Source organism: Magnolia sinica, chromosome 3 (assembly GCF_029962835.1).
Source record: "Magnolia sinica isolate HGM2019 chromosome 3, MsV1, whole genome shotgun sequence".
NCBI lineage: Eukaryota > Viridiplantae > Streptophyta > Magnoliopsida > Magnoliales > Magnoliaceae > Magnolia > Magnolia sinica.
In genome coordinates this window covers 45,054,552-45,081,958 of record NC_080575.1, presented here as the reverse complement: position 1 = coordinate 45,081,958, position 27,407 = coordinate 45,054,552, and the positions used below count along the sequence as shown (strand labels likewise).

At 38.3% G+C, this 27,407-nt stretch overlaps 1 protein-coding gene across 1 annotated transcript; it reads left to right on the top strand.

Moving 5' to 3' along the window:
* The first annotated feature begins 5,294 nt into the window (after window positions 1-5,294).
* Window positions 5,295-19,014, top strand: LOC131239881 (glyceraldehyde-3-phosphate dehydrogenase, cytosolic-like). Its single transcript, XM_058237780.1, has 12 exons — window positions 5,295-5,374; window positions 5,454-5,486; window positions 5,598-5,698; window positions 12,186-12,301; window positions 12,417-12,516; window positions 13,303-13,449; window positions 13,546-13,606; window positions 13,758-13,855; window positions 15,200-15,342; window positions 15,791-15,874; window positions 18,318-18,407; window positions 18,744-19,014. Exons 1-12 carry the CDS (start codon window positions 5,371-5,373, stop codon window positions 18,787-18,789), a joined length of 1,023 nt encoding a protein of 340 aa, XP_058093763.1. The 5' UTR covers window positions 5,295-5,370; the 3' UTR covers window positions 18,790-19,014.
* The last annotated feature ends 8,393 nt before the right edge of the window (window positions 19,015-27,407 follow it).

Sequence of the window (27,407 nt, the reverse complement as noted above, 5' to 3'; positions counted from 1 at the left end):
ACCCTGGTTTGTCAGTCACATGAGTTGTCCTGTCATATAGTCAGTTGAGCCTTTGGAAAGTGAAGAATGAAGACACAAGTAGAGCTGAAGAATCAAGGAGCACATACAAATAAAATATATGCCTTGGTGACCCTAACTCTTGACCCAAAATAACCCTATAACCTCTAGATGATATTGACTTGATAAGAATATAATATTGATCATCCATTAGCCTCAGGAGACCAAGAAAATCATGATAAAGAAGGCTAAAAGATGTGCGAATCTATTGTGTAGAAGATAGCCCAAAACAACATATTCTAGGCCATGTTCGGCTGTCACTGAACAGTCTTCGATGGCATCGAAGACCTGGCTAATGACATCGATTAAGAGTCAGGGATGTCCAATAACCAAACTAGATTTTTGCTGGAAATGTCGATGGCATCGAGGTCTCTTCGATGACATTGAAACTTAAGTTTTGACGGCATCGAAGTTCCCTCGATGACATTAATTTGAGATCCGAAATTGTTCAGCAAGATTTTTGAATTTTTCCCTTAATTCTATCGAAGGCATCAAAGCCACTTCGATGACATCGAAACATGATGTTCGGTGCAATGAAAGGTCGAGTCGATGCAATCAAAATGGGTCCAGATTTGTCCAGCAAGAAAACATCATTTTTATCTGAAATTCTCGATGACATCGAAGACCCATTCGATGGCATCGATAGAGTTGTTTTCTACCCTTTTTTTACTATTGGAGCTCAAAAATTTTATAAACGGGAATCAACTCTTGTGCATGTTGATAGGTTTTTTGAGTAACCAAAGGTAGGATGATTCCCTCATCCTTGGCCTCTATTCCTATGAGTTTCAAGCAATCTCTCTTGAGATTTCAACTCTAATGAGGATTCCAAACCTCACCATTGGAGATGTGCTTGAACTCTTCCATTTCCTAGAGATTAAACTTAAGCATCTTGGTAAATCATTATCCAGATCTCCTAGGAGGCCCATCTAGTTGAATCCCCTAGGATAAACAACTATCATTAGTTGTAGGAGATTTAACCCAGTCCTATCACCTTGGTCATTTCAAAGGAGCATCTATTGCAAGGTGGTGATCGTGGAGTTGAAGCCTTGGCGAAACAATGACAACATGATCGGGGGAGCATCGAGGAGTTGATTGAAGTACGGGAAAACGAAATCAAGTAACCCAAGAGGAGCGACAAAATGGACTCAATCTGACAAGTAAGGTCATGTGAAGGAGTCCATGTTTGTATTCCTTTCTTGTGTAGGTTGGAGTGCAAGAGTTTGTATTCAAACTCACTTGGGTTCTTTTCATAGGACCATGGCTCTTCCGTAAGGCCGAAATTCTGTGGTTATTGTGTAGGACCAAGGTTGTTGGTTAGCCTAAGGAGAAACTAACCAAAGTCTTCTCGTAAGCATCCGGCGGGAGTAAACATGTCGAGTTCGGGATTAGGACCATTACTCTTGTGTAGGGCATAAACCTTAGGTTCAGGAGTATGACCTTGGCTCTTGTATCAGGCCTAAATTTTCAGGTTCGGGAATAAGATCTTTGCTCTTATGTAGGGCATAAAGTTTAGAGTCCTTCTATAGGGTTGTAAAGGTTAAAGGTTAACCTCATTTTAAACCTCCGGTAGTGAAATCCGGTACACTCATGAGTTGAGTGCGTCCGCTGAGAGTGGAGTAGGCAAATAGCCGAGCCACTATACATGCCTGTGTTTGGGAGTGTCATTTGTGCAATTGTTTAATTATGCTTGTGAGTTTGAATGTTCACATTTTGCATGCATGCTTAGATGAATGCTTAGTGTTGATAGGTAGCACACCTCATACACACACATGTTCACTATCAGTTTATAGACTAGTTACCTTAATTGCAAATTTTTTGTAGTTTATGTGATTGTACCTTTATTGGCTTAGAAGCCTTAAAGTTATATCGCCTTGATTAGTTTAATTGTTAATTAATTTAAGTTAGGCAATTTGAAATTTAAATAATCATATTTTTAAATAGGTCACAATCACCCCCTCTAGGACTTAGACCTCATTATCTAGCTTCTCGATACTTCTGTATTAGATGTATTGCGGCACATTAACCACAATTTCACATCTCACTCATTATAACTGGTGAACCAACTCCAATGAGGGGTCATGTGGTATATAGCTCTCATATCCAAAATCCATTATTCGTTGAAGTACCCAGATTTTGATGCGGTCAACACGTCACTACCATTCGTCTCCTCACTGGATTTCGCAGTGTTGGCTTCCCTAGAAGAACTATATGAATTTTCATTTCTTGGCTTAAGATTCTGACAATAATTCTTCATGTGCCCTTACATGCCACAATTCCAGCACTTTAACTTAACTTTGTCATTGCCTCCGGATTTGGACCTCGACCATGAAGATTCACTGTCCCACTCAGAATTTCTCCCCTTCATAACCACTGCATCTGTAGAAGCACCCATGTCACCATTTTTCTTTTTCATCACCTTCAACTGAATGATTGAGAAAACGGTCTCGACGCTAATGGTCATTTTACCGGTGCATAAAGAGTCATTGAATGACTCATATGAAGCTATTAGATAGTTTAGTATACATGCGTGATTCTCATCTTTCATCGTTTCTTCTACATCTAACAATTTGTAAATCATCCTGTTGAAGTTACTAATGTGGGCCTCAATGTCAACCCCCTCTGTCATTTTTAGATTGAACAACTGTAACTTCAAGTACAAACAATGCTCAATGTATTTCTTTGCATAAATATTTTCTAATTTCGCATAAATATTTTCTTTCTCATGACATTATAGAGGACCTCATCTATTAAGCATAATTAGATAGATGTTCTAGCTTTTCTATCCATCTTGTTCCATTATTCTTTTATCATAGATTCCGGTCGATTTTCAAGGAGAGCTTCGTCTAATCATTGCTAAACTATGATGCTATTCATCTTAACTTTCTATAGTTTAAAATTATTTTTACTAGAGTGTTTTTCTATATCGAACTTCGGGTTAGATGCTATTGATACATTTCAGTTTCGATTTACTTCCCAACGTTCTCTCTGATACTACTTGTAAGGGAATCATAGAAACAACCAGAGACGAATCAAGCAAAATATTCAAAATTGCACAACCAAGTCCAAATAAGAGCAATCTAAATTTTATGTGGAATAACCCTTTCGAAAAAAAAAACCACGGCACGAAGCGACAAGTATGCACTATGAAAGCATAAATTATAAGAGATAGAGTGTTACTGATTTAAATAAGTCTCGAATCCACTTCACAAGCCCTAACTATGCCCTTGAAACCCCTTAAGAGTGAATTAGAAAACACTCTCTATATCCTAATCCCGATTATATCCGATATATATACTATCACAATCGGAATATGAAACAATTTTCGCACTTACATAATTTTGCGTAAATCTTTGATAGGACCTTCAATGCCATCGGCTACCCTCGACGTCATCAAACTCACTTCGATGACATTGAGTAGCAACACTAAAATTTCTAGCAATTGATATGTAATTTTTTGGATTTTCTCGATGGGATTGAGTATCCATTGATGACATCAACATCTACTTGATGGCATCAAGTGGTTTGTCGATGGCATCAACAGATTTTGTTATTGACATATTTAAGACATCAACAATATGGTGGGTTGGTGATTTTTTAATAGTAGGTGTTTAACAATAATAATTTCCCATAATATGGTTTACTTGAGATTTGGATCTACTTCATAACTGGGGAAAATTTGCTGGATAAACATTGCAAATGAGGCGGATTACAAACCGAGTAACTCAGTATGCTTCAGTATGCTTGAATAATGAAGCATGCTTGAATAACTCAATATGCTGAGCATACTGAGTAAACTCTATGAGGCTTATTGTCATTCATGCATTTTATCCACAATGTTCATCCATTTTACTGGATAATTTTAGGACTTTAACCTAAAAATGAAGTATATCCAAAGTTCAAGTGGACCATACCACTGAAAACAATGTGATTCGAATGTCCACCATTGAAAAGTTATTGGGCGACAGAAGTATTAGATCAAACTGATATTTGTGTTTTCCCTTCATTCATGTCTATGTGATCTTATAAACAGGTCGAATGACAAATAAATATCACTTCACCAGGTGCCTTACAAAGGTTTAAGTGGAAATCAATACTTCTATGGTTTGCTATAGTATGGTCCACTTGAGACTTGGATATGCTTCAATTTTGAACTCAACTTATAAAATGACATGCAAAAGAAGAAGAATGAATGATGTAAATAAACCACACCCATTCACAGTGGGTCTAACAGAATTTAGACATAAGAGCATACTGAGTTACTGACTCTACAATTTCTAATATATACTCAAGAAGGTAGGGCCGCAGTCAAAGAATCACGCACTTAAACTGTTACCACTGGCTCGCTTTAACCTGTCGGAAGGCTCAAACCGAGTGTCATATAGCCGTAATTGAACATCACAACAGTGACATTTCAATCAACCATTCCGACGACTTACCCGTTCCATCCCTCACTTCATGATCAGTCACGAGATGCCATGTCACGGGAATCAAATGAGCCATGCCGTTTACCTCATTGACGTTGCCACACACGCTCAAAACCGCTTTGCCTCCCTATACTGCTTTCAAAATCAAAATAGCCGGTTTCGAGAAATCTGTCAAAAGCTGGGCTCAGATTAGTTACTGACAAGTTGAGTAGCGAGACTCGCTATTGAAGTGACGTCACCAAGTTTTGTGGGCCCCACCATGATGTATGTTTTGTATCCACACCGTCCATCTATTTGGAGAGATCATTTTAGGGAAATATGCAAAGAATGAGTTAAATCCAAAACTCCGGTGGACCCCAACATAGAAAACTTCTAAAGGCCACAAAAGTTTTAGATCAAGTTGATATTTGTGTTTTCCCTTCTTTCATGTCTTTTTTAACTTTTGAACAGGTTGGATTTCAAATAAACATCATGGTGAGCCTTAGGATAGTTGCAATGGTGGGAATCACTCTTCCCACTGTTTTGTGGTGGGATCCACTACAGATTTTTATCTGCCTCATTCTTTGGCTCATGCCATAAAATGATATCTCAAAATGGATGGACGGTGCGGATATAACACATACATCGTAGTGGGGCCCACATAACTTGATGACGTCACTTCATTACCGAGTCTCGCTACTCAACCCGTCAGTAGCTAATCCGCGTCCCCAGAAGATTTGGTCGTCACGGCCCTTCGCCCCCTCCTTTTAAATAGCCCTAAAACCTCTCCTTCCCTCCCTACACTCTCTGTTTCGCTTTATTTCCTATTGTTTCTCTTGGTTTTTTTTTTTTTTTTTCCTTTCATTACATTTTCTGCTTCTCAGTATCGTTCTTTGTTTCTCCATCCATCATGGGTAGAATCATCTTTCTTGTTGTTGCTCTTCCGTCTTTTCTGATCTCTCTCTATGTCTCTGATCTTTTCTTCTTCTGCAGTTTCTGGCGGGAAGGTCAAGATCGGAATCAACGGTATCGATTCGATCTAGCTTTCACGATCTGGATTTTTGACTGTTTGGATTTATTTTAGGTGGAAATGATATTTTTTTTTTTTTTTAATGGCTCTTTTGAAAATATAATCAGGATTCGGAAGGATCGGACGGTTGGTAGCGAGAGTTGCTCTTCAGAGGGATGATGTTGAGCTCGTAGCTGTGAACGATCCCTTCATCACCACTGATTACATGGTACATATATGCATGCATGGGTGCGGAAATAGATCATACATGCATACGCCAACGATTTTGTCTTTCTTGTGTCAATCCATCTGTCCATCTATGGATCTTATGATCTAACATCCGTATGGATGTTTTTTGTATTATAGATGGGCTATGATGTCTCGGAAATACTAACGATTTTCCACCGTTAGATCTCATGATTTGATACGCAATGATGTTAGATTTGTTTTGCACTGAATCTCATTTATGGACGGTCTTTACCGTCTGTTCGGAGCATAAGAACTTGGATCTGCACCGTTTATCTTTGATGCAAACCACAATAACTTCGATCCAAATGATCTTTGATCCAAACCGTTGGTCCATGGTACCCTCTTGGATGGGTAGTAGGATCCAAAATTGCTTCAATCAAATAATCAGAGTTTTTGTTTGATGTTCATTTCTTGTGGAGTATTGCCCATATATCTTTTGCTGACTTCCCCTGAGAAGGTCTCTGTTTGGACTACTTACTCTGTATGTTTTGATTGTAACTGTCCATTGATTGTATCGTCCTGCATTAGATTTTGATCGTGGAGAGTAATAGTTTATATACATTGGGCATCAGTTCATAGCTTGCTCATAGGATTGTGCTATATACACAATACCTTCATGCATTTTTCTTTTATCACTGGATCCTTTTGAGTCTACATTCCTTGTCTCATTACTTATTGGTGTTAGGGTTGTTGGATGCCTATAAATGAGGTTAATTGTAAATGATTTACAGGCAAATGGTTTACAGTCTGTGTTTGGATGCTGAAAAATGCCTGTAAATGATTTACAGGTAAACGGTTTACAATCTGTGTTTGGATTCTGAAAATGGCTATAAATGATTTACAGGCTGTAAATCATTTACAAATTTCAGCCCCTTTTGATTTACAGGCAAAAAGTTCTGATTTCATTTACAGCCTCTCCATTTACAACTGTCTATAAATGGAAAGACTTGCTCTCCATTTACGAGACTTGAATAATTTAGTTATCCAAACACATGCAATCGTTTACCTCTAAATCATTTACAGCTTACAGCCAAACATGACAAGCTGTAAATGATTTACACTTATAAATCATTTACCACTTAAACCATTTACATACATCCAAACGATCCCTTAGGAGTCATTTGGTAGTATGGAAATGATGGTAATCGGTGGTTATAGGTGATAAAAGCAAAAAGTAAGGGTATTTAAGTAGACGTATGGTGGTGGTAAATGGATTATTATTATCATCGCTTTACACGTTTTGCTTTACCTGCGCAGATGTCCAAATTTGTTTCATATACCATAAATTATCATAGATTACATAAGCATGAAAATCACAGGTGGTTTGACTTCAATAATCGGTTGGCTTCATCGTGATGTTTAAGTGAAATCCACCTTGATTACCAGGTGCGCCATCCCATTATAGCCTAGGGCCCAAAAAACCAGCTCGGTCCATGATTTAGGTTGCTTATATGAAGGGAAATAGTAACGTTCACCCTCTAAACTGTTTCCTTTCATGTGACCCACTTGAATAAAGGATGGGCTTGATTTTTGGTCCTGAGGCCTACATTCTAGCTTTGCATCTAATGGTTGGACTGGATTTCATATAATCATCACAGTGGGCCCTGAAAAAAATCAAGGGTGGGTGTCCCTCTTCCAACTATTTCCCTTTGCATGGCCCACTTGAATCATGGATCGAGTTGATTTTTGGGCCATATGGCGGAAATGGGGTAACACACTTGGTGATTGGGGCGGATTTTACTTAAATATCATGGTGGGGCCCACCAATGTTGAAGTCAAACTCGTTGTGATTTTCACGCTGATGTGATTCATGGTAATCTAAGGTAAGAAGAATCAAAATCACGCCTCTATGTAGGGAAAACAAAACATATGAATGGTGGTAATGGGAATTCATTTACCACCGTTGCACGTTTACCCAAATGCTCCTGTGTTTTTGTATTTACCACCCATTACCATCGATTACCACCGTTTTCATGCTGCCAAACGACCCCTTATAATATGGGTTGTAATGGCTATTGTGAATTTTTTTTCTTCTTTGAAAGGGATTGTTACAGGCCAATTTATCCATAATGGTTGTTACGACCTTGTAACATGTAATGCTTACCATTGTTAGTTTCATGTAATGGTTGGTATGTAACCATTTTGGAATACCTTGAACTCTATTCTTTCTATCTTGCCACCCATCCAATTAAAATGAGGATGTTCAAATGGATGAGTGGCAAGACAAGGAAGGATAGAATTAGCAATGAATGCATTTGAGGGAATTTATGAGTAGTAGCACCAATAGATAAATAAGAGGAGGGGAAGTAGACTTAGATGGTTTGGTCACGTGCAACAGAGTCCATGGTTCCAAATATGGATATCGAGGCACGTATCTGCTCGGCTAAAAAATGATACGATACATACGTCACGTGTTGGTATCAGCCCGTATCAGACCAAATCGGCTTATGTGGTCGATTTTTCCTTTTTAAAGCCAAAGAATTAGTGTTATTGGCATCTCAACTCTAATTCAATAAGGGCTTTTCAAATAAGAGCTACTCTAATAAGCTCCTTTTGTTCTAGCTCTTGTTTTTTTTCTGTTTCTTTTTCTTTTTTAATAAATTTTAGTTGCCTTTCAAAAAAAAAAAAAAATTGAAAAAAGCTCAAATAAGGGCTTTTTTAAAAATAAAAATAAAAATTTAGTTGATGTCATTAAAAGAAAAATACTATTGTTCCTCTATAGTAAATGGATAGCTACAAGACGGTTATTTTGGCGGATCTCACTGTAGATGGGCCGTGCCTAAATGGCAAAAGAATGGATAGCTATAAGCATCCATTATGTCGGACATTGGATGTGGATAGTCCATCATATGGAGCCCACCTTTAATGTGGGCTGTCCATCGTGTGGGCCAAACCTTTAAAGTGGGTTCATTATGCGAGGCTCATCTTGGATATGGACCATTCATCATTAGGGGTTGACCTTCGACATGGACTGTCCATTATGTGGAGCCCACCTTGATGTAGGTCATCCATCATTAGGGGTTGACCTTTGCCATGGACTGTCCATTATGTGGAGCCCACCTTGATGTAGGTCATCCATCATGTGGGGCCCACCTTCAACACTAATTTTCCTTTATGTGGGCCCTTCAATGTCCACTTCCCATCATATGGAGTTCACATTTGATGTGTCCATTGTGTGGGCCCTACACGATCATGTGGGGCCCACATTTGATGTCCATCCATCGTATGTGGCACACCTTGTATGGATCATCCACGATGTGGGTCACGTTGTATATGTGCCATCCTTCATGTGAGACCTTGGATGTGGACCGTCCATTAGGTGGGGCCCACTTGATGTGGATTGTCCATCACGAGGAGCCACACTTTGATGTGAGCCATCCATCATGTGAGGCCCACTGTTCCGTATGTGAGCCCACCTTCATGTGGACCATTCATTATGTGGGGCCCCACCTTCAATATGGGTCGTTTATAATGTGGGCCCACCTTTGATGTCTACCATCCGTCATGTTGGCCTACCTTCAATGTCTACCATTCATCATTTGGGTGCCACCTTTGATGTGGACCATCCATTAGGTGGGGGCCACTTGATGTGGATAGTCCACCATGTTAGGCCACACTTTGACGTGGGCCATTCATCATGCGGGGTCCACATTTGATGTGAACCATTCATCATGCTGGCCCACCTTTGATGTCCACCATCTATCATGTAGGTCCCACCTTTTGCTGTGGACTGTCAGCTCACGTGATGGATAGTCCATCATGCTGGGCCACATTTTAATGTGGGCCATCTATCATGTGGACCAACCTTTGATATGAACCATGCATTATGTGGGCCCGCCTTGATGTGGACCATTCATCATGTGGGGCCCAACCTTCAATGGGCCCTCTTTGATGTCAACCTTCCATCATGTGGTCCCACCATTAATGTCCACCATCCATCATGTGGGTCCCACCTCTGATGTGGACTGTCCATTAGGTTGGGTCCACCTTTGATGTGACTGTGAATTCTGTGGTCTCACCTTGATGTGGACCATTCATCATGTGGGGTCCCACCTTTAATATGGGTTATTCATCATGTGGGTCTACCCTAGAAAGATTGTAAAGAGAAGAGGAGGGTAAGATGGAAATACCTGAAAAATTTAAGGACAAACCAGTCCCAAAATTGACCAAAAATGTCTAACCACTTAAGTTAAATCACTTCTTAAAAAAAAAGTGATGGTCACTTATTTTTTAAGAACTTTTTTGCTAGTTTTTAGAAATAAGAGCTTTGCCAAACATTCTATTTCAAAATAAGAGCTTATTTTTTTAAAAGTAGAGATGTCGAACAACCCTTTAACGAAATATCAGGAAAAAAAGAGAAAATATGGAATATTTAAGAATCTATTGTTATTATCATTATTGTTTTTTTTTTTTTTTTTGTATTTCGGACATGGCATATAATGGTTTGACTTATCATGAAAGTCAATGGGCCCAAATTGAACACTAATCAAGTATGATTTGGTGAATTAGGGCCCATTACATTGCCATTACATTGAAATATAACAAAAAGAAAAAGAAATCAAAATAAGAGCTTATTTTTTTAGAATAAGAAAATAAGCTCTTATTAGTAGAGATGCCAAACGACCCTTCAACGAAATATCAGGAAAAATGAAGAGGTGAAAAATGGAATATTCAAGAATCTATTATTATTATTATTATCATTATTGTTTTTTCGTATTTCGGACATGTCATATAATGGTATATCAGACCATTCTTTAATAAGAATGTTGTCTGTTGGTTTGACTTGTTGAAAGTCAATGGGCCCTAATTAAACACAAATCAAGCATGATTTGGTGAATTAGGGCCCGTTACATTGCCATTACATTGAAATATAACATATGTATATATCATAAAAAAGAAAGTGAAGTTCTACCCTTCGTTTTGATTTGTCGAATTCCAGTCAAGTTATTTATTTTGATGCCAAACTAGGTCTAAATCTAGCTGAAAATGACTTTCCAAGCTCTTCATGGTTTAAATGATAAAATGAAGAGAAATATGAGTAAAATTTTGAAAAAAGAATCATAATTGGGCCTTTATGTGCATATCGGTCCGTATTGATGCCGATATGAAACTTTTTTAAGGCTAGGCTGATTCAGTCTTGTATCGCACATTGTATTAGGCCGATACGGATATGATAAAATTGCATTGGCCAATATGATACCAATATTGAAAACTATGACAGAGACAAAGGATTGTGCTGGTGAGGAGTGAGTTGCAAGTTTGCCAATAATGGTACCCATGGCCATTAACGGCCACCCCTGCTACTGTTACAATATGGGACTTGAATAGCCGTTATGGCCTTTAAAAAAAGAAATAGGCTTGTAATGGATTGTTATGAGCCATTTTTTGTTACGGCCCCATAACGCATAACGATGTTCACCACTACCATTACGTAATGGCTGTTGCATAATTGTTTTTGCACACCTTGGTGAGTTGGTACAAGTTGAAGGCTTTAAAAGTGCAAGAGTAAGGCCTGAAAGGATGTGGGTGGAGGTAGTAAGAAAATAGTTGATAACGTAGGTCTAACTAAAGTTATGGTCCTTGATAGAGTGCATTGGCAGAAAAGGGTTCTTGTAGGCAACCCCAGTTAGTTGAAATAAGGCTTAGATGATGATGAAGTTCTTGCTTTCTGAGTGATGCTAGACAATTAACTACTTGCTCTAAAAGCTCAAACTAATAGAGCATGGCAAATTTATCCCTTTATCTCATAGCCCAGGCTCCAAATCCATGGGTTAGGTCCTTGGCCGAACCCTTCTCGTGGGCCCCAAATCCATTGGTTTCGCCTCCTCGTGGGCCCCAAATCTGTGGGTTCCTCCTCACACAAGCTACTCACCTCACACAGCCCCCAAATCCATGGGTTCCGTGGGCCGTCCACACCGAGTGTGGCCTTGCATCCCACAGTCCACCCCACTCAAGCCTTTGCATTACTGAGTATGAGAACTGATCACCTATAGGCAATGGCACCACAACCTTTGATATTGTACCATTGGTCCCACCAACAAACCACACACTTAAAAAATCAGTACCGTGTTAATGATATGCCCCACCATGAATTGGCCCAAAAGAGAGCCACACAGCTGCTCATCAACGGTTGAGTAAGGGTTCTGGATGTTTCCTATCTATTGGATGATCAAGATTGTTAGTCATGTTGGTAGGTGGAGATTGCTTATTGATGGGTTTCAGTTTGAATCTTCTCCATCTATTGGATGACAAAATTGTTAGCTATGTTGGTAGGTAGAGATGGATTATGGATGGGTTTTGGTTTTGATTCTTATCCGTCCTTTGCATTTTTTTTTTCTATTTTATTTCATGCCTGCATCTTGTATTTTGGTTATAACAGTATAGAAAAAGGATATTGCCCTTAATATGCTGGTGTAAACCTTGGGTATCTGTAATATTTGTTGATACATTTCTTATATGGTGGGCAGACATACATGTTTAAGTATGATAGTGTCCATGGACAATGGAAGCACCACGAGCTCAAGGTGAAGGATTCTAAGACCCTTCTCTTTGGCGACAAACCAGTCACAGTCTTTGGTGTCAGGTGAGCTGATCTGATGGTGGCTTATATCTCTTGTAGTTTCTTCATTTTACATGTTCTTGCCTAGAATTGAAATCTCATGTCACTAAAATTTGCTTGATTCTGTGGAAATCTTTAGGAACCCTGAAGAGATCCCATGGGGTGAGACTGGTGCTGAGTATGTTGTGGAGTCAACTGGTGTGTTCACCGACAAGGACAAGGCTGCCGCCCATCTCAAGGTTTTCTATAATCTCTTTAATTCCTTACTTGTTGTATATGACTATACTTGTTGATCCAAAATTCTAACTTTATACAACAAAAGTATAGCATGTAGAATTTGTTGTTGATATTGGTTAATTTCTTTTTAGGGATCAGGACTTATTTGACTATAGCCATTTTTATGTGGTTGAGATTATTAATTGCTAATGATTATTGTTGATTGTTTGATTAGATCTGTTTATTCTTTGAAAGCTTCAACATTGGTCAATTATCGGAAAGGAGCACATCTTACTTACTAGATTGATTGGTTCTTATCAAATATTTTTTTTTACCTTGCTGATTTTTTATAGGAGAAAAGTCCGCCTGCTAGCAACACATAGGTCCTAAGCCATGGTAAAGGAGGGTTGATACCAGGCAGTCACCAAAACATTGAACAAGCAAAATCTTTGAAAGCTGTTCCCAAATAGATATTTATTAAGAGCAGAAACCATTGGTTGGATCCTAAGATGTATATGATTAATTTGAGCTCAGCACTTGTTACTGATACTGGAGATGAAGAACGGAACAAAATCTGGAATTTATGTCAATCTAATCTCTTTTGCCATTTAAAAAATATTTATGTTTTTTTAATGTTTATTGCAATTGATATTAGCGCAGAACTTGTTGCTGATATTGATAGATGAACAAGAGAATAAATTAGGAATTTATGTCAATTCAATGTCCTTGTTTGCCATTTTTTAAAATATATATTTATGTTTTCTTTTTTGTGGTTAGATTTTTGATTATATAAACTTTTATATGAATAGGGTGGTGCTAAGAAGGTCATCATTTCGGCTCCAAGCAAGGATGCCCCCATGTTCGTCATGGGTGTGAATGAGCATGAGTATAAATCGAACATTGACATTGTTTCCAATGCCAGCTGCACTACCAACTGTTTAGCTCCCCTGGCAAAGGTCTTTTCTCTAAACAAAATTTTGGCATGTAATTTCAGTGTAGTTTTTGAAGTGACAGTACTGATTAGTGTTTTTTTTCCCTTGGTTATCTGGCAGGTGATCAATGATAAATTTGGTATCGTTGAGGGTTTGATGACCACCGTCCACTCCATTACTGGTGTGAATCTTGTCTTCACAGTTTCTTGTTCATCTATACTTGTCCTCTCCCTCTCTCTCTCTCTCTCTCTCTCTCTCTCTCTCTCTCTCTCTCATTTCCTGCTAAAATCTTGGGGTTAAGAGTGTTGCTAATTTGTATGCTTGTTATTCAGCGACACAGAAAACTGTTGATGGACCGTCAATGAAGGACTGGAGGGGTGGAAGAGCTGCTGGTTTTAACATTATTCCCAGCAGTACTGGAGCTGCCAAGGTATCACATCACCATCATATAATTTCATCATTGCATTATGATGAATACTTTTCATATGCATGGTGAAGCACATGCTTACACATTCTACTCATGCTAGATACTGTAATCTAAAGATTAACTGTTCTGCTGTTAATTTTTTTCCCCTTTCTTCTAGGGTGCTATACTGCCATCTGTTGATTTGTTTTCTCTAGAGAGGTTTGATTAAATACATCTTGATGTATTGCAATATGATACATTGGGACCTTAGACTTTGAATCTGGATCATCTTCCAATGATAAAAGCCATTGATGTGACAAGTCTCGCTTTGTGGTGGAAAGCTGACAAATAAAAGCTCTCGACTGGATTACTTCAACCATTTGATAATTTGGCTCTTTTGCTTTGAACATGAACGGTCACGATTACCTTTGTATAATCAATGGTTTGAAATTACGATTACCTTTGTATAATCAATGGTTTGAAATATTCAATCTGAAGTTTTCTTGGGCATCCCCCCATCTGAGGGTAGCCCTATCAAATAAATGTTTGTGTAATTGAAAAAGGCCCAAATCCAACAGTTAATGTCCTGGTGTGTCTTATTGTAATATGTCGGGATGTATTTGATCAAACATCTTCATTTTCGAATATTATGTCTCATGTGTAGCGTAATGTGTATGTTTGTTGATTGCAAGCATATTGTAAGTAATGGTTGTAAATCCCAGTATTGGTTCTACCACTAGTTTTGTGAGATAGATGGGGTCAACATAAGCTGGGTTTTGGTTCTGGCTTGGAGTTGTCAAAAGCCTAAACTCGGCTGAACCAAAAATGAAAAAGGCTGAATCAAGAAGAATTTGACTCATCTTGTTCAAGACTGAAACAGGAAAGTTGACTTGGTTTCTTCTGATACTAGAAACAGGGTATTCAAAAATAGTTGTGTAATGTTTCCCCACCGTTACATGTTACGGGGCCATAACAGTTGTTACAGAAAAAAAATGGCCCATAATGGCTGTTACGGCCCGTATCATAACCATAATGGCAGTGGCCTTTACATCCCACCGTTACCTTTCTTGAATACCTCAAAACCATGAAACTTTGCTGTTGTAGCCTATTCATGATGAAGACTTCCTAAGACCTTCTTATGTATACAATGGTCTGTTGATTTGGTTTCTCTCTGGAATTTGCATCCACCTATGCTTGATTGATCTGTCAGTAAAGTGTGGCCTGCCCCACCTACTAGGGAGGTGTCAGGGCCCACCTGGGCTGATCCATGTCAGGATTGTGTGGTTAGACTCTGTGGAAATTGTTTTGTTGATGATATACTGGTTTTGTGCATTTTCTGATTCATTTTCTTTTCTTGTATGTTTAAAGGCGGTTGGAAAAGTGTTACCGGCATTGAATGGAAAGCTGACTGGAATGTCTTTCCGTGTTCCAACTGTAGATGTCTCAGTGGTGGATCTCACCGTGAGGCTTGAGAAGAAGGCTACCTATGATGAGATCAAAGCTGCAATCAAGTAAGGGCAAATTAACTTCTTTATTATCTTTAATGAAGATGGTTAGCTGACTTCTTAAATCTAAGGATTTTTCCTCTTAGAGCACTTTGAAGTATCTAAAAGACATGAATGCCACAAAATTGGTATATTAAGAGATCCATTGCACCAGCTATTTAACTCCGCCTAGTAATGAAGCACCATCCATTTTCTATTTCAATTTACAAAACAACAGGAAAATTAAAACCAATCTCAAAAGGCTGGGATGATTTGATGATGATGCGCTGCACTTGATATGCAAAGTGCCAGAGGGTGCATGTTGGATGCGGAGGATGCTTTTATGATTTTTATACAAATTTTGCTTTTAGAAATATGCTTAGAGTGCTATTCACTCTCACTCACTGTCTGGTAATCTGATAATTCTGCTCTTGGTTGTTGTCATTTGATTATTTTATTTGTTTATGAATTCCAGGGGAGAGTCAGAGGGAAAGCTGAAAGGGATATTGGGTTACACTGAAGATGATGTGGTTTCCACGGACTTTGTTGGTGACAACAGGTAAAGAAAGATTCATATTTACTTATTACCTTTGTTTTCTTCACCCTTCTTGAGAATTACTGTGATACCTTTTTTTTTTCTTCTAGAATTGTCTTGTCTGATTTTTTTTTTTTCCAATTTATTTTCCAGAAATGTCCATGTTGCCTCCTAAGGCTTGCTTTTTAAAATAACTGTATTTCATATCAGTTGGATAAAATCTCATCGATTCAGGAAAGAGAAATGATCTTGGAGAATACACCTACAGATTTTTTTTTTGGTTTTCTAATACATAGGTGGTTCGTATCTATTTCCGGTCAAGGGTGATGATAGGTGGGGCCGATTTTTTGAACCACCATTTGTAAATCGTAATAGAGATTCTGTTAATGAATTTTATCAGAAGGTGATGATGATGGGAAGCAAGATCTGCTTGATCTGATCCCCCTGGTGAATTTAATCAATGCTCACTTTCCGTCAAGGAAACTGGAGTGGCCCAACTTGATGATGCTTACTGTCAGTAGTGAGAGTTAATGGAACTGATTGACTTACATTCAGGTGATGGAAATTGGTGCCCTGTTGTGTTGACTCTTTTATGTGGAAGTGGCTTGATATTGATCTCACCTTCTTATGTAATAGGGGGATATACCTAATTGATTTGCCTCTTTAGGAAGTGGTGTGATCAAGGGGCACATTCCGAATGAAGATTGGGATGCCCTTCATTCATCTATATATAATCTTGGATATAATTTCCTATAATATACCCAAATACTAAACTCCCCATTTCTCAAAAAGCATAGTATACAGACATTGATATGGATATGGCCACTAATGCGAGGACATTTTCACACTGGGCTAGTGTGGGGTCCCTTGTTAGATGTGGGGACACACTCAAGGTGGGTGGCCCGTGTGAGGTGGAACCCATGTGATTCGAGGTCCATGAGGAGGGTTCGGCTGATGACCTAATCCATGGGTGTGGGGCCTAGGGTATGGGATAAATTGGTTAATTTACCATGCTCTATCAGTTCGAGCTCTTAAAGCAAGTGGTTAATTGTCTTGCATCAAATTGGTATCAGAGTGGGAGGTCTCGTGTTCAACACTCCTTATTGGGGATGATTAATGCATGTGCATTTTGACACGGGCTTTTAGAGCAAGTGGTTAATTGTCCTTCATCAATTAATTTGCCATGCTTTATCAGTTCGAACTTTTGGAGCAAGTGGTTAATTGTCCTAAGTCAAATTGCTATCAGAGCGGGAGGTCTCGTGTTTGATACTCACTTGGGGTAATTAATGCATGACCATTTTGACACGGGCTCGAGTGGGGTCCCTTGTGGATGCGGGGACACACTCGGGGTGGGTGACTTGTGTGAGGTGGAACCTATGTGATTTGGGGCCCACGAGGGGGCGGAACCCATGTGATTTGGGGCCCACGTGGAGGGTTCGGCCGAGGACGTAACCTATGGATGTGGGGCCTAGGTTATGAGATTAAGTGAGTAATTCGCCATGCTCTATCACTTCGAGCTTTTAGAGCAAGTGGTTAATTGTCTTGCATCAGTCACCCTATACTCTTGAAATGTTTGATCTATTCTTTTTTCTTTTCTTTTTTTTTTTTAAACTTTTTTTAATTTTTTTATAATTATAAATTATGAATCAAGGACTTTTTTCTAGTAGATTTATTATTTAATTTGTCAAAATTATTAAATTTGTGAAGGATCAATTTGTCAATTATTAGATAAGAGACTATTTTTCTGTCAATGGGAAATACCCTCTATTAATTTATTATTATTATTATTATTATTTTTTTATCAATGAAGAAAAATCTTTGTTAAAAGAAAACAAAAGTACAAAAGAAAAGAGCTTCAACAGGCAATACCACCAACGCTTTTGAAATGAAATGATTTTTTTTCCCCATTTGTTATAATTTACTATTAGTATGCTATATATGTGGCTCCACACGAGTGGTGCAGTAGCAACATCTATTTTTGGTCATTTGCATTTGCATATTGATGATTGATGCACTATCTTCATCATGATTGTGACCAAGTGGTGAGATCAACTATCCACTTGTCTCTTATCACCACCTTACATTACATGTTGCTAGTTATCATGTGCATCTGCACTATGTAGTACCAAGTTGACTGCCACGACCCAGGGGCTGATTGGATGACCCTTGTAACTGTGTGACCAAAATGGTGAACATAATTTAGCCAACGGTCTGTGTTTGTTAACAGGCAAAAGTTGATTGGTCTGATTGTGGTATCATCTAATCAATTGCGGTATTTGGGCCATGGCCTAGAAAGTGCACTAATGTTCCAGCCTCCACCAGTTGGAATGATGGAAAGTCTATGATGTGTGTTTGGGTGTTTTTACGGTAGTTAAAAAAGCTAGTAAAAGTAAATACATGCTGGAGTGTGTGCTTTTATATTTGTTTTTGTAAATTTTATTTAAATTTGACTTGTGTACCACTGCAGGTCGAGCATCTTTGATGCCAAGGCTGGAATTGCTCTCAACGACAACTTCGTTAAGCTTGTGTCTTGGTATGACAACGAGTGGGGCTACAGGTACTTTTGCCATATTCCTCTGCAGCTTTTGCTGTTTCCATTGGCAGGAATAATATTGCAGTTGATCTGTGTGGCCCTGTTGTTTTCTATGAGATTCGGGCTGTTGAGTCTGTTGTTCATACTTCATACTGTGCTCTTGTCCATCTATGAGGTTGACAGGCACTACATTCAAAAGAATATATGTATACAAGTCAATGTACATACTGCCTGCTTGCCTGATTAGTAGGTTGGCTCGTTTTTTAGGATAATAATAGGACATGTACCAAGGAAACTGTCTGATGAACATTCCTGATCGATCTTGCTTCTAAATCTAGTTTTATGTTCGTGGTTTTGCAGCTCCCGGGTTGTTGACTTGATCTGTCACATGGCATCGTGCAAGTAAGGCATGGAGGATTTGCGACCTGCTTCAATGTTTCTTTTTTGTTTTTGATCTTTTCATTTGATGAGAGTCTCGATTTAGACGAGATGATGGTGGTGCTGCTCTCCATCCAAATAAAAAGTTTTTACTATGAAATGTAATGCTAAACTATTTGTGGTCATTAATTGACAGCAGGGAGGGAGGCGTACCTCCTATTTTGTGATAAAAGCCAGCAGTTCTTAGGACTTTTATATGGCATTATTTTTATCAATCTTTTGTATTAGGTTCTTTTTCTGTTTATTTGATTTTTGATTGAAGTGTTTTCTGGCTAAGGTGGGATGTGTTTCTTGCTGCTGAGATAATGAGCGGTGCAAGGTTTGGTTTTTGGATCGATTGAGGTCAGCCCAAACTCAACCCCATCCTCAACCGCAACCCCAACCCCTTGTTCAGTAAACGGGCAAACATTTCTTGCCCAAGCCCGACCCAATGGGCAAAGATCTCTTGCCCAAGCCCTACCCTAGAATCCCATTAGCCTCTGTACTAACCTGTCCACTTAAACATTCATTAAATAAACCATGCAGCCCATTTTGATTGTAGATAGTCAGACTCGACTGATCTGACTAGGACCCAGCTCAGGTTTAAGAATTAAACTGAGGCCATGCACAAACTTAGCCTAGACAGTGTATATGTGCTTACGTTAAAAATAAAAATAAAATGTATTTGTTATCCTTATGTTATTTCAGGTTTTAGGTCAGGTTAGGTCGTCAGGCCCAACTCATTGATATAACCTATGTGCAGGTCGGGAGTAGGGTTCAACACAAGCACAACCCATTTACTCAAATGGTTCACGTTTCTAACCTGAGCCTGACCTGCTACCGGTTGAACTTGGACTAAAACCCACTGCAAATGCCAGCTGAAATACCTTGCATTTTTTTCTCCTCCTTTTTCTTTTGTTTCTTGTTTTGTTTTTGTTTTCAAACCACCTTTGTGGGTGCACGTTACCCTGGATCTGTCCCAATGATTGGATTAATTCAAAAGAGTTATGCCAGATCCACTGTAGCTGGGCCACTTAAGGATAGCGTTATCAGTTTCTTTTTCCTTTTTCTTTCTTTCGTTTCTTAATTTAACAGGATCTTATGAGTTGGAATGTTGTGCGGGAAGGTTTGTTTACATGGGTTGGAGTCTGTTTGTCACCATTGGCATGGCCCAGCTTCTGGAAATTAGGACCCATGTATCCTTTTGGTCGGGTGAATTTCATCTAATGGCAGTTTGGAACAGCAAGTTGTGCATTTGGGATACTAGATTGAAAGCGGGCAAAATACCAGCTGAATTACATATGTTGGCTGTATTGCTGAATGCACAGTAGAGGTTGATGTTGAAGGTCAGCTGTCTGATGTTACAGTTCATTCAATCGTGTTGTCCAAGTTGTGCGTCCAGCTTGGAAGTCTGTCCATGGGCCTAGCTGATAAAACTTTTTTCCAGCACTTACAAGTCCATCCAGGTGCATCTTTGATAAAACTTATTTTCAGCACTCACTGAATTTTGGTATTTTCGGCGATTTTCCTTTACTACAGGCATTTGGTTAATCCATATAATCAAGTCCTTAATTTCGATTTTTACTGGAGAAGGGTTTTTTTTTTTTATCCCCAGCTCCTCCCTCGCGAATTATCACTTAATTTGGAATATGTGAAGTGAATTTTTTTATTTTATTTTTATTTTTTTGTATCAAATGACAACAATGCCTTTCTTGTTGTAAAAAAAATGACAACACTTTTGGACAATCTTATGAGATCATCACAATGTAAATTGTTAATCTTGAAGTATTCATCAAGCCCTTCACAATAAGTGGTCACTTATCCAGAACGGAGATTGGAATATTGAGATTTTGGGCATCGAAGTTAGTGTGTTGCTGCACATTGGAGTCACATGTGCAGTAATAACGATTTGGCATTGTGGCCCATTTTTTGAGGTGTTTCTAGGCATTTCCTGAAGTAGACCGTACATCTTTTTAGTACTTATTGATATCTCCGAAAGAAGTAGTTGCACGTTTTGAATGGAGATCGGAGCGCTGAGACTTGTTTGTTGAAGTTGGTGTGTTGTTGTTTGTGATTCAGTTCTCAAGGTATTTTTAGACTTCTTTAACGACAATATTTATTTTGAAACAAGTAATTACATATCCTGGATGGAGATCGGAGTCCTGATATCTTGTATATCAAAGTTGGTGTATTGCTGCACATGATGTCACATGTGCGGTAATAACGATTTGACTTCATGCTAGAGTTTTCAAGGTATATCTAATTTCATTTTGAGATACGATCTGTACATCTTGGAATACTCATTTATAGCTACAAAAAGTAGTTGTATATCCTAGAGGGAGATTTAAGCTCTGAAATCATGAATATAAAAAATTGTGACGTCACATGCTGACAAAAAATAAATAAAAAATGTGAAATCTTATGTTAGCTGTTTGTGTCCAATTTTGTCATTTTTTTAATCTCCTTTGAGAGATCTAAGCCTTACATGATGTCCAACACTTCAAGCTCTAAGAAATCAAAGGGTTACTCTTCCAAATTGGGGCATGGATTGCGACAGCAATAGATGTTCAAGATGGCATGTTCCTTCAGTGGACCATATCTCCTCATCCGTTGACAAAAATGTGTCTAAGTGGGTTTCTCAATGTGTTCTTCGAGATGGTTTGGTTGGATTGGACCATGACTGACGAGATCAGACCAGATGAGATCATGACCATTCAATCATGTTTTTGATAGATCTAATTCAATTCAAGTTGGATTCGGCTGAAAATCGTTTTCTAGCCAAATGAATACCCACTGAACATATTTAATGGTTTGAAACGATTAAATGGTGGTCTAATCAGTGAGATGTAGGCTGTGAACATCTAGGCTTGTTGCAGGGTGAGATTAAACAATGACTTGTCACAATCAGCTTATTTCCAAGCCCAATTTTGGCCAATCTTAATTGATATGACACACTTATTACATATCTTAGGAATTTATGAGACATTTGACTTAGATCTCACACAAACGTCTAATTAACCTTCAATCTCTCTTTACCCGTAATTTACCATTAAACTTCCTAAAATAGTAAAGGTTAAAACGTATAAATTGAGTGACATTAAGTGCGCCAAATTTAGCAGCATGGAAATAGCAGGTTTCATCTCTTCCTCTAGAAAAGATTAAAAATTGAGACAATATGGGAAGATATGACAAATTGCAAAATTCCAGACATTTGTGGTTTGTGTTTACTAAACAATTTTTTTTTTTTTTAATTTTTTTTAATTTTTTTAATTTTTTAAGACAAATTACCAAACAAAATTTTCAATACTAAAACAAGGACTAAAATTTAACACTTTAAGCTTTTGACATTTAATTTTTTTTCCGGACCTTATTTTTCAGTTTACCAAAACAACACCTAAGTAGGTTGATTTCAAAGATTAGCAAACCAAGATGGATAATCTGATTAGGGGTCCAATTAGGCCATCTTGTAGATCAATGATTTGATTAGTTGAGATCAATAGTTTGATTGTGCTGAACTTGGACGTCTATGGTCCAGTCAGGTCGAACTTGAAGATGAAAGTCTAATCATGCTAAACTTGATGACTAGTGATTGTGTTACTATTAAAGAAAGATGAATGGTCTAAATAGACTCACATTAGAACTGTGGTTTGATTGGATTCATTTTGTCTCAACGGTACATTAACGTGACATTAAAGATGAATCATCCAATTAAGTTGACGTTGAAATGAACGATCCAATTAGGTTGATATTAAGGATTAATTGTTTGATTAGGATGTTATTGAAGATGAAGGGTTAGTCGAAGTGAGTATTAAGGTTCATCTAGGTGCACCTAAGTGCATTTCATCAAGTGCATCTAAGTGGATGCTCGTGTGTTTAAGTTTGTCCAAGTGGTGTGTCTTTAGTTGTTTGTATTGTAAAACTGTAGAAATTGACCATTGGCCTTTTAATATTTTCATTGGAATTAATTAGCAAAACAAATAACATGTATTAATCATTGTTCTCGTAAAATCTCTCTGGATTGTGAATTACATTAGTAATTTGCTGTAAAAGTGTAATGGCTACAAATTACAAATACCTCTCCTGAAAATATATAATTCCATGGGCAATTCCCATGTTTGGATTGACATGGGGAAAATCATAATGTTGATACTTTAACATTACTTCAATGTCAAAGCATAGAGAAAAATACACTGATGTGTGTGTTTGGATCACGATATTTCCACTATAATACAATGTAAAATTATAATGTTACAAATTTGATTACCTATCTCCTATTACATTTTGCATTTGATCACCAAATTACATATTTAAACAAATGTTGTAAAATCACAATGATGACACTTTTATAATACATTACTAATATGTAATCCAAACCGGTCTTAAAGACATCTCTCTCTCTCTCTCTCTCTCTCTCTCTCTCTCTCCCCCCCCCCCCATCTCTCTTCTTCCTCTTCACCTAGACTTCATGCCCCTTGCAAGGTTTCCAAAGGACTTCATCGGGTGAGCCTGGGCCATACCCTCATGGTCTACATCCTCATGGTCCGTGCCCCCCTTGGCTCCCACTCTATGTGCCATACTCACTCATGAGGCTTATGCACTCATGGGGTTCATGATCCTTGCCTGCACACCCTAAAGGTTTATACCCCCAACAAAGGATGGATGTCAGTTGCACCTTCCCATAAGAGATAACTGTCAATCTCACCCTCCTGATCGGAGCCCCGCGCCTTCTTGTGTAAGCCTTCCCCTGTGCATCTCCTTCGTCAGCAACACTTGTGTAATTTTGTATTTTTTTCTGTATTTTCCATCAACTTGGTAAGTTTGTTCAAGTTAATTAACAATTTAACCCCTCCAAAGGGCTAAATATTTTATTTTATTTATATAAAATAAAATAAATTACAAATACCTCTCTTGAAAATATATAATTCCATGGGCAATTCCCATGTTAGGATTGATGTGGGGAAAATCATAACATTGATACTTTAACATTACTTCAATGTCAAATCATAGAGAAAAATACACTGATGTGTGTGTTTGGGTCATGATATTTTCACTATAATACAACGTAAAATTATAATGTTACAAATTCGATTACCTATCTCCTATTACATTTGCATTTGATCACCAAATTACATGTTTAAACAAATGTTGTAAAATCGCAATGATGATACTTTTACAATACATTACTAATATGTAATCCAAACCGGTCTTAAGGATATCTCTCTCTCTCTCCTCCCCTCCTCTCTCTCTCCCATCTCCCTTCTTCTTCTTCACCTAGACACCACGCCCTCTAGTGCACTTCATGCCCCCTACAAGGTTTCCAAAGGACTGCATCAGGTGAGCCCGGGCCATACCCTCTGGTCCAGACCCTCATGGTCCGTGCCCCCTTGGCTCCCATTCAATGTGCCATACTTACTCATGAGGCTTATGCGCTCATGGGGTTCGCGCTTGTTGCCTGCACACCCTAAAAGTCTATACCCCCAACAAAGGATGGATGTCAATTGCACCTTCCCATAAGAGATGATTGTCAATCGCGCCCTCTTGATCGGAGCCCCACGCCTTCCTATGTAAGCCTTCCCCTGTGCAAGCCTCCCCTGTGCATCTCCTTCGTCAGCAACACTTGTGTAATTTTGTATTTTTTTCTATATTTTCCATCAACTTGGTAAGTTTGTTCAAGTTAATTAACAATTTAACCCCTCCAAAGGGCTAAATATTTTATTTTATTTATATAAAATAAAATTGTTTATACATTGTCAGTTATCTTTATTTGGTTTGTCTTAAAATTATAGTATTTCCCTTAGAATATAATTAAAGGTATATGCTATACCACGACTTGGGATGTAATAAGAACCCGTTTATCAATAAAACATTTCGGTTTTCTGTGCTTTTTATGTATATCCTTGAAAATGTCTACCAATGATGTATGAATATCTACAGAATTCTCTAACCAACAAAAATATATGAAACTAATAGCAACCTATCATTCGTTTTCTATTGAGAGGGCATTTAAAAGAGTTAAACAAATGCTGTAAAAGGACTCAAATATGCTTTTTACATAGTCAGTGTATTCTAAACAAACAATCATGTTGGAAGTCAAAATACTCTAACACCTGCTAACAAGTAATGTAAATTGCAATGATGGCCTAATTATATTAGATTACTAGGGAAATTGGTGAAACGGATAAGCTCTCAAAATTATGGGGGCATGGGGTATTTATAGACCTTAAGACCCCACCTTTTCATGCGGCATGCTGTATGGGTAACATGTGGCGTACCGTATGGGTAAGCACATGTTAAAGATGGCGATTGTTTTGGAGGTCGTTGATCAAGCAATGACTCTCGTTTCAGGGTTCCTATGGAGGACGCCGTTGCAACCGCCTTTGTTGAAGAAGTCCATTTGGTTACTCCCACAAAGGTTGTGGCTCTTACTTCCGAAGCTCAATAGCTCTCAACAAATTTTGTCTAATAGATGGCGTACCTTATCTTTGCCAAGTTGGATGATCCTAGTAACTGGTATAGTCTTCATATGGAGCGAGATATGCGTTGTTGTCTAGCACTATGTGGGTGGGTAGACGTCGGTATGGTTGACGATCTTTTAACTAGGTTTTCGGATGTGACACACCAACTAGAGTAGATCAGGCTAAGGCTATTGTTGTATAGGTTGCCCGAGAGCAAAGGGATCTACTATTGGCTTTAAAGGCCGAAATCCTTTAGTTGGCAATGCGACAACCAACTCTATCGAGGTGGCAGAGGAAGACACTATGAGGTAGTAGAAACGCTTGGTGTGACCTGATGGAAAGTTGCAGATCACAAGGACCTTCTTGTGGCAGTCGAGACAAGAACATGCGACAAAGATTAGACTTGCTCATGCTGAGGAATTGGTGGAGACCATGCGAGCCATCCCCTAGGGCAAGAGGGAGTAGTTGACTGAACCACAATGAGAGATGTTAGATTTGCAGGTAAGCTTAGCCAACCTCCCTAACTATTCTCAAGAGATTACAGGGAGTGAAGTAGAGGCCATTAGGTTGAGAAGGAGGTTATTTAAGTTGCTAAGGGTTTTTATGTAATCTTATTCTATTTTGAAACAATAAATAATTGAAAGCACATGACATAATTTTATAATAGTAGTGAAAGCTGTTTGACATTTAATGTATCGAATATGAGATATGATTGTGATTTTTGGCATTTTCTCATCAGATGATTACAATGTGACTACACTCATAGATCAAATTGACTTTAAGCATGTCTTATATTGTATCACCTATGGCATTTGTGATGTTTTCATACACATAACTAGGGTTGTATACCGAGTCGAGTCGAGTCGAGGTGGGCTAAGCTCTGCTTGACTCGTCCATGCTGTAATCGAGTTCGAGCTCAAGCTCAAGCTCGACCTCGAGCTCAACATTGAAGCTTGGATTGTTTGCCAAAGTTGTCGAGTCGAGCTAGTGGTTCGAGTCAAGTCGAGCTCGATCTTGTTCATATCATCATATGTTAACTTATTACATTTTTCGCTAAAAAATACAAATTAAATGTCTCATATGCTAATGCCACATAACTAAGACACAAACCTCCAGATACTATCAATATCATACCACAAAACTACATTTTGTCCTCAACAATCAACATCAATTCCAAAGAGTTAAAAGATATCAAAAATTATAAAACCGTTCATGAAAATTTTTAAAGCTTACCTTCCTTTGAGCATTTTGGTCCATGTTTTCAATTCCATTGTTCTCTTCATACTTTCAGCATCGAAACTGCTACCGCCCCAAATTGGATGCAATCAATCTTGCATACATATCAGTGCTTCAACTGTATTCGAGACGAGTGAGCTTCGATACTTGCTAACTACCCTGCTCCTAGTGCTAAAAGCTGATTCTGATGCCACGGTCGAATTGGAATTGATAAAATGTCCCGTGCCATCAACGAAAGTCTAGGGTATTCACGAGCTCTTGACTTTTACCATTGCAAAATATCGAAATCATTATCTTGTATCCTTATGACCGGTTCCTTTATATACTTCTCCACTTCAAATTCAGTTTTCTGCATCTCCATTTCTTCTTCGTCTAAAAAAGATATAAAATCACGAAGTCACTAGCCCGCAGTAGAAGAACTATCTACAGTTTGAGAAGTACCTATTGCACTTGATATTTTGGACGAATTATCAACATATGATGCGAACAGTTCTTCAATTGTAGCATTAATAATGACAGTCTTCGCTGAAACTCTTTCGGAGCTGGAATAAAGTGATCTGAAAATAAATCTAACCATTGCCATCTTGTATCGTGGATCCAGGACAACTATAATGGCCATTAATAAGTGACATTTAGCATAATACTTATCAAATTCCAACTGCATTCCTAGAGCCATCGCTTGTAAAAATTCTAGACCATCAGCAACACACTTTTTTAGCGTGTTCATAATGAAAATAATTTTAGGAAGAAATTAATTTACCGTGTGATGCTTATTTCCTGAAAAATCTTCATGCAATCGTAAAAAACTTTAAGAAACCGATGAACATCTTCAACTTTTTTCTAGTCTTTATTACTTGGCACATATGAGTTCATTTTATCGCACACCGCAAGTTTAGGGAATGCAACTTCAAATTGT